Here is a 14587-nt window from a genome sequence, read left to right as displayed (position 1 = left end):
GGGTCTCTATGTGTCAGTGTGGTGCCTGTGTGTGTAGGTGTACCCGCATACACGTGCATGTATGCATGATGCCTATGTGTGTTACCCTGGGCTTGTGCGTGTCTGTATAGATACTTAAATCAGTGTCTGGTCTCTGTACATGCCTCCGTGTGTTTCCTTACTTCTGTGTGTGTCTATATGTATCTCCACATATGTGACATTCCCTGTGTGCCTCCAGGCCCCCCACCCCCACGGCCACCAGGGCAAGAGTGTGTACCCTGCCCAAATGTGTACCTCCGCCTGTCTAATGCTGTCTACGTCGCCCCCGCACCCTTCTCCCAGCCTAGCTAAGCTGTGAGGACATGGGAGACTCATCTCCCTACGGGCTACTGCCTGTGACCCCCATCCCTCGCCATGAGGGGCTTATTTCTCTACTTTTCTGTCTCTGGCTGTGCCTCCATTCCCACCCCCCAAATGCCTTCTGTGGTTAGCATCAACACTGGAAACCGAGTATCTGCGGAGGGTGCTCCGTGTGGGTGCGAGTGGGTGTGAAGACCAGGATGGGGCAGGGTGGGGAGGCTTACCTGACCACCCACTTCGACCCTCCGGACAAGCACCCACCCCGCCCCCAATCCCCAAATTGCGCATCCCCAATCTGAATGGGGGGAGGGGAAACAGGATGCGGCGTGGCGCTTGCGCACTGCTGCCTTCAGTACCGCGGACAGCGCCTTCGCCCCCGCCTGCCGGCGCGCGCCACCTCCGCCCAGCACTGAAGGCGCGCTGACGTCACTCGCCGTTCCTCTGCAAACTCCCCTTCCCCGTCGCCTTGGTCGCATCCGTGCCGCCGCCGGTCCAGCCGGACTGCACCATGCGAGGCGCGAGATAGGGGGGCACGGGCGCGACCATCCGCGCTGCGGCGGCGGCGACTCAGCGCTGCCTCAGTCTGCAGCGGGCAGCGGCAGAGTCGCGTCGTGCCTGAGAGCGCAGCTGTGTTCCGGGGCGCCGCGCGGTCCGCCCCCGCGGCTCCTGGCCAGACTGCTCCTAGGACCCCCTGCCCCGCGCCGCAGCCATGAACTACCTGCGGCGCCGCCTGTCGGACAGCAACTTCATGGCCAATCTGCCAAATGGGTACATGACAGACCTGCAGCGCCCGCAGCCACCCCCGCCGCCGCCTGCTGCCCCCAGCCCCGGAGCCGCGCCCGGTCCCGCGACCGCCACTGCCGAGAGGGCCTCCGCGGCCGCCCCCGTGGCCTCTCCGGCCGCCCCTAGCCCCGGGTCTTCGGGGGGAGGTGGCTTCTTCTCGTCGCTGTCCAACGCTGTCAAGCAGACCACGGCGGCCGCGGCCGCCACCTTCAGCGAGCAGGTGGGCGGCGGATCTGGGGGCGCAGGCCGTGGGGGCGCCGCCGCCAGGGTGCTGCTGGTCATCGACGAGCCCCACACTGACTGGTAAGCCACTGCTGCGGACGTCTTTCTGTGGGCCTGGGTCCCCAGATAGTTCCGTGACGAGCAATTATTGAGCGCCGCTTGTATGCAAGGCACCTGGCCCCCATGTCCAAAACCTTTTCCTTTAAATTTTTATGCTGGGCGCTTCCTGCGTGCGCCAACCCCCCCCCCCGCCCCCCCCCCCCGCCTTCTCAATCCATACAGGGAACAGTTATCGGGCGCCTGCTGTGTACCTCCTTCCCAAATATATCCTTCAATATATCCTGTGAGCATTTGAGAGCCTAATGTGCCCTGCCCCCCCCCCAAACCTCACCCCAAAGGCCTTGTCCTCTAATGGATTTTGTGAGCATTTATCAAGTACCTGCAGTGTGCCTCATCGGGGAGCCCTTCCCCGAGGCCTTTGGCTTCCATAATTTTGTGAACATTCGTTGAGAGCTTGATACGTGTCTTGTCCCCCTCAACCCTTGCCCTAAGGTCTTCTCTCTAATAGATCTTGTGAGCATGTATCCGGAGTGTGCTATGTGCCTCACACCAGCCCTTTCCTCAAAGACCTTTCAAACTATTTAGTGAACATTGGTTGAGTGCCTGCTGTGTATCCCACCCAAGCTTCTCACCAAAAGTGTTGCCTTTAATGGATCCTGTGAGCCTTTATTGAATGCCCTCTATGTGCCCTAACTCCAGGCCCCCTCTCCAAGGGCCTATTTCTCCAAAGGATGTAGGAAGCATTTATTAAGGGCCTGATGCATGCCCCATCCCCAAGCTCCTTTCTCAAACATCATTTTCCTCAAATGAGTTCCTTGAACATTTTTGGAGTCTTCTGTGTGTGACTCATCTGCAGACTCTCCCCCAAACCTTTTTCCTACAACGGATCTGGAAAGCATTTATTAAATGCCTCCTTTATCCCCCTTTCTCAACTACTTCTTCAAAGATCTTTCCTTTGGTGGACCCACTCAGCATTTATCACCTTCCTGCTCTGTGACCCTTCTTTAAAGGTTCTTTCCTCCAATGTATTCATCAAGCATTTATTGAGCGCCTGCTGTTTACCCCATCCCTAACACCTTTTCCTCCAGTGGCTTCAGTCTGCATGTATTGAGCACCTTCTGCATGACCCACCTTTAGACTCTCTCCATAAAGGCCTTTGCCTCCATTTAATACAGTGATCAGATATCTAGCACTTGCTGTGTCCACCGTTTCAATCCATTTTTCCAAAGACCTTTTGTTTTTAATCACTCCTTGGAGCATTTGTGGAGCACTTGCTGTGTGCCTAACTCTGTGCTTTCTCCACAAAAGCCTTTCCCCCCGTGGATGGAGAATTAGAAGCTTACATAAATCAAGTTTCTGCATCCCCATTCCTCTTCCACAAAAGGCTTTTCCTCCAGTGGATCCAGGGACTGTATGCCCATCCCTAGCCCCAACTCTCCAAAGACCTTTCCTTTTAATGGATCCAGTGAGCATGTATTCATTGTCTGCCAGGTGCTCAACTCTAATCACCTTCTCCTAAAGGTATTTTCCTCCAATGGCTCCTGTGCGCATTTTTGGAGCACCTTCTGTGTGCTCTATGTTCATACCTCCTCCTGAAAGTCCTTTTCTTCCAGTGGATCCAGTGAGCGTGTAGAGGGTACACTCTCCTTCATTACCCCTAGGAGAACCTGTGCTCATCCTAAAGCCTCTCCCCAGGGTCTTTTCCTTTGATAAATCCAGAACCCAGTTTACAAGGGTTACCCCTTCCCCACTCCCTTCAGTATTGCTAGGATTCCCTCTCCCAGTCTGAAGTCCATACCTCAAAGGGTCTTTCTTCTATTTAAGCCAGTAAACACCTGTTGAGCCTATACCTACTATAAAGAGCCATTCTCAACTTTCTCTTCCCAAGTCTGGAAGTTCCTGCCCCTGTCTCAAGAGCTCTCTACTTCAGCCTAAACTTATTGAGCACCAGCTCTGTACTGGTTAGATCACCTCTCCCCCCAGGAGCCCTTACCCAGCAGCCCTTCTCTCTATTTAGAGCCATTTATTCATTCTACAGATGTTTATTGCATACTTTCCATATGTCAGAGTGTGAGAGGCATTTATTAAGCACTACTATATGCTAGGAAGAACCCTCCTTCAGTTCCCCTTCCTTCTATTCCCAAACCCTAGCTGGCTTCTCTATCCCTTTTCCTCCATTCAGCCCCACAATCGTTTGATGTGCACTTATTGTATACTACTAAGACCCCATATTCAGTCCTCCTCCCCTTCTTGTAGCCCTAATTCCCCCTTCAGCACTCTCCATCCTCCTTTTCACACTACACGATCCTGAAAGCTCATAATGTGCACCTACTATATTTTGGCTGGGTCCCCCTCCCCGACTTAGTAGCCATCTTCCCAACTGCCCTTCCCCCCCCCAAATAATCCAGAAAGCATTTATTAATCTCTTACTTTGTTCAAACAACCACATTCTCATCCCTGCAGCAGGCTCCTCCACTCTTTTCTCCATCAACCCATAAAGCATTTATTGAACACATGCTGTAATTCCTTCACCAACACCCACTCACACAGATGTCACCTTCCTGGCTAAATTTGCTCCATTGAAGTCAACTAACCTTAATGAGGCCCCTGCTCTATATTGGTAACCACTCTCCTTTAGACTTCCCTTCTCCACTCTGACCCTCCAGACAGGTTCTTGGCTGCTTTTTCCTTCCTTACATCAAGTATTTATTAATTGTCTACTGAATACTGACAAGACACTTCCCCTTTCCATAAGCATAACTCCAGTGTTTTCCATTTTTTCTTCTAATTTTTCCAGCAAGCATTTATTGAGCACTTGCTGGATTCAGTAAAAGATTCTTCCTTTCCACTTCTGCATCCCAGAAACCCCCTTTATCCCAGCAGCTGCTCCAGTCTTTTCTTCCAGGCAATCTAGCAAATATTTATTTGGTGTCTACTATAGCTGGGGTGGGGTGGATAAAGGGAGAGAGCCCATGTGCACCAGGCCCAGTGTGGGGAACAGAGACCTCTGCACCACCAACTTTCAGACATTCCGAAGCATGACAGCTTTAGGGATATCAGCCCGGAATAAAGGAGAAGTGGTGCAAACTCTGTAATGGATTGCACACCTAAATACAGTCTGACACCCTTCCCAGCAAACCTCACCCCTCTCACCTCACCCCTCTCACCCCAGGCCTTCCTGGGTCTCCAGTCCTCCATGGTCTGAAGTTGCAAACCCTGAGTCGAGACTCATCTCGCCTTTTCAGAGATAATTTAGTCCAGTGTTTTTCAAACTGTGGGTCACCTATTGGCTTGTGACCAGCATTTCATTGTCTTCATGAAGTAGGATAAATGAAAATAGAAAATAACAGAGTATACTGCACATAGTAAGTGGAATTATTATTTAGTGAAACAGTTACCCTAATGATAAATATAATCAATAGTGTATACCATATATTATCTATGACATATGCTGCAGAACACATTTGTTCTATAATGGGTTTATAGTATATAATATATATGTGTATGTTTTTCTTCATGAAATGGAATAAAATAGGGCAGGAAATATCAAACTCCATTGCAGATAGTAAAGGTAATTAATTACTGAAACTTTCATTCCAACATATGTATATTTATATACATTCTGCTATTTTAGATACATAGACATATAATATGTAATATACAGTATATTATATGTTGTATATTATATTAGACATCCTATATTATATTTTCTGTATAACATATTATATGTGTCTTATATAACATATATTACATATATATAGGGTGGGTTATTATGTAAATATGTGTATAGTGGGTTATATAAACTCTATTTTTTCTTGTGGCTTCTTTTCTTAGACTTCCCTGGAAGCAGACCCTGAGACTCTGGGATTTGCGTGCAGATTTATTGGGGACAGCTCTTGGGAACAACACCTGTTGCGGGGGAGGAGTGGGAGAAGCAGGATTTGGCAGAGGGAAAGGTTGAGTTCTGATGCAGCCACAACAGAGGCCTCAGCCAATCATCTGGAAAGCTCTGGAGCTGGGATGACCCTTCAGAGTTGTCCCAATGGAGGTGGGGTGCCCAGGCTTTTGTGTTCCTGCATCAGTGTGTCATTGGCCACAGGCTGCTCCCTGGGAGGAGGCGTGATGTTGGGGGAGGCAATTTCCAGTGAAGGACAGCGCTGTGAGCCTTCAGCAGCAGATACCCCCCAGAAGCTGGGGGACAAATGTGAAAGCCTGAAGAAGGGGGGTGGTGAGGATGTGGGTGGAGCGCAAAGTCCACCCACCCCGTACTACTCAGATTCGCTTGCTTCTTAGAGTAGGTTCACCCCATCTAGGAATAGCATTTCCAGGATTGTAATTGATCTTGTTTTCTGGGGAAACTTGAAAGAACGGTTAGTGGATGAACTGCAGTTGATAACTGGCACAAATAGATGATATGCATTGTCTTCTTCCTCTGCTATACCTTCTAGATTCCCCTCACCCTCAGCCAGCGCCTCTCTTGGTCTCGGTGGCTTACCTGGTGGGTGATCCATTCCCTCATCCTTGATGAATCTCTGAACCCTTGTTCCCCATGCTCTCCTCAGGCTGTGACTGCTGTACTTGTCTGTTTGCCATCAAAGTTGAGCAAGGGGTGCCAACAGATGCCCAAGTAGATCATCTGGGTGCCAAACATACTCCTTCCTGCCCCACTGTGTGACAGCACCCCTACCTCCTCCTGATGGTCAGGGCCGTGTACCTCTGCCGGGGCAGTGACTCCTTTGATGTCCGTTGGCATGTGAAACCTGAAGTGTCCAGGTAGCAGTCGAAGCTTAGAATGTAATGGGATTCTTGCTGTGTCCCCTGGTAGCAGTGTTCCCCCTTGGAGGACCAGGACATCTAAGCTTACAAAGCCATAAAGGAACAGGAGGCACACATTCCAAAAGTGCATCACTGGGATTGATGGTAAGCTGCGCCACTCCTACTTTCACCTCCGAGTTCTCAGACCCGTGTATTCTACCTGCTAGGAACACAGCACAAACAACAGTCATTGATTTAGAGTGGACACCGTGTTTTGGAGGATGGTGTTCCATTCTTGCATGGTAGCACCTCCAAGCTGGGGTCTTGTTCCTTCATTCTGTCAGGTCAGCAGCTTCTGGGTGGTGTGTTATATAACATCATCAGTTGATTCCACGGTCGTAGGTCCACTTTTCACCTCCTTTGATGTAAAGTGTGTCCTTCAGGGTTTTTTATTTGTTTGTTTTACATTTGGTTTCTTTTTTAAAAAAAGATATGCTTTTTGGTGAGGAAGATTGGCCCTGAGCTAACATCTGTTGCCAATCTTCCTCTTTTTTTTTTCTCCCCAAAGCCCCAGTCCATAGTTGTATATCATAGTTGCAAGTCCTTCTAGTTCGTCTATGTGGGACGCCGCCTCAGCATGGCTTGATGAGCAGTGTGTAGGTGTGCGCCCAGAATCTGAACCGGCAAACCCCAGGCCACCAAAGCAGAGCGCGGGAACTTAACCACTACCGCGCTGGGCCAGCCCCTATGTCCTTCAGTTTAATGCCATTTGATATGGGATCCCATACTCGTGGATCACACATTGTACAAGCCCTTGGACAGTGATACTGGCTATGGTCCTACAGTCAGGAAAGGCAAACCCATATGTAGAATATTCCAGTCAAAATGAACCATTACTCTTTCCAGAGTGGAAAGGCCCCAATGTACTCAGCTTGCCATAAAGTGGCTTGTCGGTCTTCTTGAGGGGTGGTGTCGTGTCAGGGACTCAGTGTTGGTCTCTGTTGCTAGCAGGTTGGACATTCAGCAATAATACTGTAGCCCCACATATAGCCTCTATCTCTGCTACTCTTGCCCCTTCATTCACGTGCCCATCTGCTTGCACTGGGGTGGATGATTCGAGAGGCTGGCTGACATCATCTAGCTGACTCATTCTGTCTACCTGATTGCTTAGTGCCATTTCCATGGCGGATGCTGTCTGGTGGGTGTTAACATACAAAACTAAGATCTTTACTTCTCACTTTTTGCCCACACCCATATGTCCACCCGCATTTCTGTGTCTCAGGCCCCCTTGTCCTAATCTTCCAATGTTTTTTCTTCAAGGCCTCTGACCAATCAGCCAAGCCATTCACTACTGCCCATCAGTGAATATATATTCTAATCTTGGGCCACTTTCTCTTTCCCCACAAAGGAGATGACCAGGTGCACAGCCCAAAGCTCTGCCCATTGGGAGCCCTGCCACTGTTTTCAAGGTCACTCTGAGTGAGACTCTAGTACAGCTGCTGTCCATTTTTGGCTTCCACCTACATGCCAAACCAATCCATTTGTGAACCAAGCTTAGACTTTTTCTTCCTTCATCTGCTGCTTGTAAGAAGTCCCCTTAGTGAGCTGAGGGAGGCACTAGCGCAACTGTGGATGACAGGCATCTGGGTTACCTGCTCAGGTAGCTTGCTTGGTCCTGCTTGGTCCTGCTGGACCCATCTGGCTTTATTACCTGGCACGCCTGGCAAGACCTAGCTCATAATAGTTACTTCAGGATGCATGGTCATTTGGTGTCCCATAGTCAAGCATTCTGTCTCTATCAGGGCCCAGTGTAGCACCAGGATTTGTTTCTCAAAAGGCATGTAGTTCTCTGCTGCAAATGGCATGGCCTTGCCCCGGAACCCCGAAGACCTCCCACTCAGGCTTCCCATAAGCTCCACACGGCATCTTTTCCCGCTACTGACACCTCCAGCATCATAGGCTCCGCCAGATCATATGGCCTGAGTGGTAGGACTGCTTGCACCACAGCCTGGAGCTGCTGCACAGCCCTTTTCAGCTCTGGCCCCCCTCAGAGCTGGCAGCCTTATGTGTCACCTGAAATATGGGTCAGAGCAGTATTTCCAGGTGTGGAATAAGCTGCCTCCAGAACTTGAACAGGTCTACCAGGTGTTGTGCTTTTTCTTCATGGTGGGAGGTGCAAGATGCAATGCTTTGCCCTATTCTTTGCAGGGGCTGACATGGCATGCCTTGGACCACTAGACCCCTAAAAATTTTACTAATGTGGCAGGCCCCTGAGTCTTTGTAGGGTTTATCTCCCACCCTCTGGAATGCATGTGTCTTATGAATACAACGTGCTCATCATCTCTTGCTCATCTTGTCCAATCAACATGATGTAACAGATATGGTAGTTCAGTGTGATATTCTGTGGGATGTCCAGATGGTCCAGGTCCCTGTGGACTATATGAGGATACAGAGTGAGAAAGATAACATAGCCCTATGGCAAGACGATCAACGAATGTTGTTGTCAGTCCCATGTGAATGTGAACTGTTTCTGATTCTCTTTTCTGATTAGAATAGAAAAGAAGGCGTTCACTGGATCAGTGGCCACCTGCTGTACCTGAAGTCTTTTAATCTGCTCTGGCAATGACAGCAAGTCCAGTACAGCACCTTCAATCAGGGCTACTACTTGGTTGAGCTTGCAGTAGTCTACAAGCATTCTCCAGAATTCATCCAGCCTCCTCAGGGGACAAACTGGTTAATTCACTGGAGATATGATGGGACTACCACCCTTGCATCCTTTGGAGCTTTCAGAGTGGCACTAATCTCCACCATCACCCCTAGGATATATACAAGATTGTCTTTGATTTACTGTTCTGATCAGAGGAGGGGCGTGTAGTTTCAGAGGCTCCCATTTGGACTTCCCCACTACAATAGCTCTTACCCCACAGGCCAAGGAGCCCATGTTGGGGCTCTGACAACTACAGATACGTCCATTCCAATTATGCATTTGTAAGCTGGGGAAGTGACCACTGGGTGGACTGTGGACCCAGTGGACCCACTGTGAGCAGGACCTGGGCCAGAACTTCATTTATTACCTTACCACTACTGTGCTCCCCAACGTGGCTGGTGCCGCTCCCACCAGCATATTCCTTATTGATTTTGTAAGTTGGGTATATCCTCTGGGCCCTCCCGTAGAACATAGTCAGCTGGTGGGTTTTCCAGACTTCAGTAGTGTATCTACTCTAACATGTCTGCTTCTCTGAGCCCTTTGATCCTTTCTTCCACAGTCTGCCATGGAAGTTCTGGCATTTGTGCTTTACTTGGTGTGGGCCATTGTTTTCTTCAAGCTTCCACAAATCATCCTAGCAGTGATTCAGCAACATCTCTTAGAGTCCTTGACAGGCTTTTAAGCTCTGTGTCCAGGGAGAGTGCTCCTACTCCGTGTTCCACCCGCCTTGAACCATTGTCCTCAGGATCCGTTCTTATGTGTGTTTTCACAGTTCCTGTCAATACATATTTGCCAGATTCTTCAGCTTCTGCATATTGTTCCTCTCCTTCCTTTGCAAGCTTAGAGCCTCTCCAGTCAGGTTGTGCTAGGATTTTACCCTGGTTATTCATCTGGTTGCCGAGAGGGGAGAGGAGGTAGATTCTGAAAGGGGCAAGCATTGTCTTATAAGGAACCTGCTTCATTCAAGGCCTCTGCATTATGTTCAAGCAGAAGGAAGGTCTATATTCTGACAAGGAGGAATGGCTACTCCTGTAGGCCCAGTGAGTTCAGGTGAATCTGTAAGTTCGAGGAGTTACATGCATCTTCCCAGATATCCCCATCCCAAGTCTCAGGGTTCCATTTCTGTCCCATTAGAGCCCTGAGAATGGCACAGGAGATGTGCTGGGCCTGAGAATCCAACCTTCTCTGAAGCTCTGCTACACTTACAATTAAGTCCTAAGCCTGGTCCTCCCCTCTGTCTGCCCTCTGGTTGCAGGAGATTAGGGTTTCCTTAAATGCAGCCAAGGAGGTCCTCTGGCTTTCACATTTTGCCTTGAGTTGGTGATTTTTCACCCTAAGGGTGTCAGATCTTTCTCCAGATAATCAGTGGCATTTAGCAAATAGTCTCCCAAGTCTGGTTACCATTTCCCTCACACCTCTCAAGTATCAAGTGCATTCCCTTCCACCAGTATCTTGTTACAGTCCACCGCAGTAAAAGTTACTGCTGCCCCCAAACCCCAAGAGCCTGCACTGCACTTCTCCCACTCAGGAGAATAAACTCCTTACTGCATCTTTGCCCACTACTGACACCTCCAGTATCATAGGATCTGCCAGATCATATGGCCTAAGTGGCATCCTGCCTGCACCACAGCCCAGACCTGCTGCAGAGTGCTGTGTGTCGCTACAGCATGTCAGGAGCTATCTGTGCTTTGCCTCCCACCAATGATGGCTCTTCATTGCCTGCTGGCTTCTGGGCAACTTAGCTCCAGAATGGCATCTGGATCCTCTTTGTGGTTTCACTTCTCTAGCCTGCTGTTTTAGGTTGCGTTCTCTGGAAACAGATTTTGAGGCAGAGATTTGCATGTAAGAGGCTTACTGAGGAGTGTGTTTGGGATCAACACCTGTAAGGAGGGCAGGGTTGGGCTGAGGCTTCAGCTGATCCCAGGGGGAGCTCTGGGGCTGGGATGGTCCTTCAGAGTCAGCCCATGTTGAGGCAAAGAGGCTGGCCTTTGTACTCACTCATAGACCAGATATAAGCCAGGGGCTGCCCGAAGTACACATAACGTTGGCCAAGGCAGTTTCTTGTGACAGAAGACAATTCCCAGGGGGACACAGCCATGAGCTGTCAACAGCTGATATTCAGGGTGCATTGGCCTTGAAGAGGAGATCTGAGCAAAGTACCACAGAATCCACTACACTTATGGTCAAAAAAGTTTGAAAAATAGTGATGTACTCTACATTCGTCATCACTTTGTAGATGAAAAATACACAGGTCTGAGAGAGATTCTCTTCTAACACTTGTGAGAAGACGGTGTCAATAAGGGAGCGTGTGTGTGTGTGTGTGTGTGTGCGTGCACGAAAGAGAGAGAGAGAGAGAGAGAGAGATAGAGAGGGAGAGGGAGAGAGGGAGAGAGGAGAAGCTAGCTGGGCTTGGGGTCTTTGGGCATGTCAGTGAAGTCACCGGGGCCCATTTGTACTGTGTGTATGTGTCAGAGACCCTGATTGTGTGCAGGTAGGTGACCTGGGAGTGGCTCCTCCCCTCATCCTCCTTCTATGAGAAACTTGATTAGGGACGAGCTTCTGTCTGTGGAGAAGCCTGTCAGGTAGGAATCCTGGGCCTGGAGGAGGAGGCCACCGGAAACCAAGCCCAGATAGGGACGGGCCCAAGGAAAATGACATAGCAGTTCGTGATTGCCCACTGCTGCTCCTACCCCTCTTCCCTCCTATGGCTTCCCCTCCTCCTCAGCTGCATTCCTCCCTGCCCTCATCATTGCTGGCTCGGCTTCTGTAGAACCACAGCCAGCCCACACCCCTCGGTCTGCTCCTCCTTTTCTGATACAGCTGCCCACCTACAGCTGTTGTGTCCCTCAAGGCACACGACCACAAGTGGTGAATGTGCTCCTCCTTGGGAAAGGGCCAGAGAGCAGAGGGATGCTTGAGGAAGCACAAGCAGACACAGGCACTGAGACATACCCAGGCACACTTCATATATATGTATTCTCTAAGGTTTTTTGCCATTTACAAACCTCTATGCATTTTCAAAGTACATTACAGTTTACAAAGAACTCTTCATTTTTCGAAGCTTTTCAAAAACATTTACAATAGCAGTGTGACAAGCAGGTCATACTTGGGGAAATGCTTGCTCTCTATGGTTTAGGGACTCATTTTACAGTTTGCAATGTCCTTTGACATTTACTCACCTCCATGAGGATTACAACAGACTTTATTGTTTACAAAGCGCTGTTGAGTTTTTCGAAGTGTTTCAACAATTATAAAGCGCTTTATGGTTTCTCTAGGGGCAATGAAGGGGCAAAGGGGTCAAAGAATTGGCCTGGGTTTTGTCTTCCTGAGATACGAACATTGATGGATGTGGTCTGCTTTTCCTCTCCAGGGCGAAATACTTCAAAGGGAAAAAGATCCATGGAGAAATTGACATTAAAGTAGAACAGGTTAGTTGGGGCAAGTGGACCTGGGGGTCGACCGTGCAGACTGAAAACTGGGTGATCCTTTTTGCGTGATGTGAATGAGTCACCAATTTCTTTTTTCCTTCCTAGGCTGAATTCTCTGATCTCAACCTCGTGGCCCATGCCAATGGGGGATTCTCTGTGGACATGGAAGTTCTTCGGAATGGGGTGAAGGTCATGCGGTGAGTATAAAAAGGGTACCTTGGTGTTATGGGAGAGGCACAAGGACTCCCTTAGAGCTGAGGGAGCGTCCCCACATCCTTCTTTGAGCAAGAACTTAGGCACATCACAGTAGCCAAGATATGGAAACAACCTAAGTGCCCGTCAGTGGATGGATGGATAAAGAAGATGCGGTAGGGGCCCGCCCGGTGGCGCAGCGGTTAAGTTCGCACGTTCCGCTTCAGCGGCCTGGGGTTCACCAGTTTGGATCTCAGATATGGACATGGCACCACTCATCAAGCCATGCTGTGGCAGGTGTCCCACATATAAAGTAGAGGAAGATGGGCATGGATGTTAGCTCAGGGCCAGTCTTCCTCAGCAAAAAGAGGAGGATTGGTAGCAGGTAGCTCAGGGCTAATATTCCTAAAAAAAAAAAAAAAAGATGTAGTATATTTATATATAATGGAATACTGCTCAGCCATGAGAAAGAAGGAAATCCTGCCATTTATGACAACATGGATGGACCTTGAAGGTATTATGCTAAATGAGATAAATCAGACAGAGAAAGACAAATACTGTATGATATCTCTTATATCTGAAATCTAAAAAAGCCAAACAGAAAAACAGAGAGTGAAATGGTGGTTACCAGGGGCTGGGGAAATGGGAAGGTTGTTGTTTAAGCGTGCAAACTTGCAACTAGTAGGTAAATAAGTCCTAGAGATCTAATACACAGTATAGTGAATATAGACAATCATATTGTATTTTATCATCAAACTTGCTAAGAGACTAGATCTTAATTATTCCCACCAAAAAAAGAAATGATGGTTATGTGACATGATTGAGGTGCTAAGTAATGCTACAGAGGCAACCACATTACAACATATAAATGTATCAAATCAACATGTTGTGCACCTTGAACTTACCCAATATTATATGTCAGATATATTTCAATTTTTTAAAAAGGAACTTAGGCACAGAATGTGGAAAGATATCTTCTGTTCTGAAGAAGTCTAGGATCCCAGCAGACCACAGACCAAAGTTTTCAGTTACTAATTCCACAAACATTTCTTGAGCGTCTACTGCGTGCCACGTGCTACTCTCAGCATTTTACAGTCGACAAATATTTATTGAGTACCTACTGTGTACCAGGAGCTGTTCTACGTGCTGAGGACCTGGCAGTGAACAAAACAGCCCAAAAAATAAAACAAAAAAAAGCCCTCTGCCCTCACAAAGCTTACATTCTACTGAGGGACACAGACAATAAACAAATAGAAACAGAAAACGTAAAAGTGCTAAGAAAAAATATATAGCAGTGAAGGGCTGTAGGGGTTGTTGGTTGGTGAAGGGGTCTGCAATTTGGATAGAGTAGACCAGCAGTGTGAGAGACATTGAGGAAAGACCTGAAGGAGGTGAACGAGTGATCCAGGCAGATATCTTGCGGGGAAAGGTTTCAGGCCGAGGGAACAGCCCTGAGACTGGAATTTATTCTGAGCATCATCCTTTGAGGACAGCTGAGAGATTGTGTAGTCTGAGAGACTGTGGCCAGGGAGCTGTCAGAGCTGAGTGGGGAAGCTGCAAGCGGACCTTGGTGAGGGGAGGAGCAGGTAGGAAAGGCTTAAGGGGATCACTAGATGGAGAAAGGGGAGAAAGGGTGCGTGTGGTGGGGGGAACAGCTCGTGCGTGTGTGCTGAAATGAGAAACCACTTTGCAATTTCTAGGAGCTGTGGAGATTTAGAAACTTGGGCTTTACTCTAAGGGTGGTGAGGAACTTCTGGGGGGCCCTCAACATTGCTACCCCTGCCACCCCAGGTCTCTGAAGCCGGACTTTGTGCTGATCCGCCAGCATGCCTTCAGCATGGCACGGAATGGAGACTACCGCAGTTTGGTCATCGGGCTGCAGTATGCCGGAATCCCCAGCGTTAACTCTTTGCATTCTGTCTACAACTTTTGTGACAAGCCCTGGGTGGTAAGTGACTGGAAGGGTGCTAGTGGCAGAGGGAATAGCTCAGGCATGCACGTGAGGGCTTGAAGTCACTCTGTGATTTGGGGGAACTGAGCAAGTTTGGAGGCTTGGAGACTCCCTCCAGGTGAAGGACTCGCTGACCCGTCTCTTCTGGCT

The 14587-nt window shown here is 48.9% G+C and overlaps 1 protein-coding gene across 2 annotated transcripts in view; it reads left to right on the top strand.

The window, feature by feature from the left end:
- Window positions 1-705: 705 nt before the first annotated feature.
- Window positions 706-14587, top strand: part of SYN1 (synapsin I) — a 44568-nt gene continuing 30686 nt past the window's right edge. The window contains exons 1-4 of one of the 2 annotated variants that reach the window (XM_070606462.1): window positions 706-1425; window positions 12237-12294; window positions 12400-12491; window positions 14278-14434. In XM_070606462.1, coding sequence (XP_070462563.1) covers window positions 1049-1425; window positions 12237-12294; window positions 12400-12491; window positions 14278-14434 — 684 coding nt within the window. In that variant the 5' untranslated portion in view covers window positions 706-1048. The remainder of the gene's footprint in view (window positions 1426-12236; window positions 12295-12399; window positions 12492-14277; window positions 14435-14587) is intronic. The other variant, XM_070606463.1, reaches the window with a different exon arrangement.

This window comes from Equus przewalskii, chromosome X (assembly GCF_037783145.1).
Source record: "Equus przewalskii isolate Varuska chromosome X, EquPr2, whole genome shotgun sequence".
NCBI lineage: Eukaryota > Metazoa > Chordata > Mammalia > Perissodactyla > Equidae > Equus > Equus przewalskii.
The sequence above is the reverse complement of the archived record's forward strand: the minus strand, read 5'-3'. Positions and strand labels throughout refer to the sequence as shown.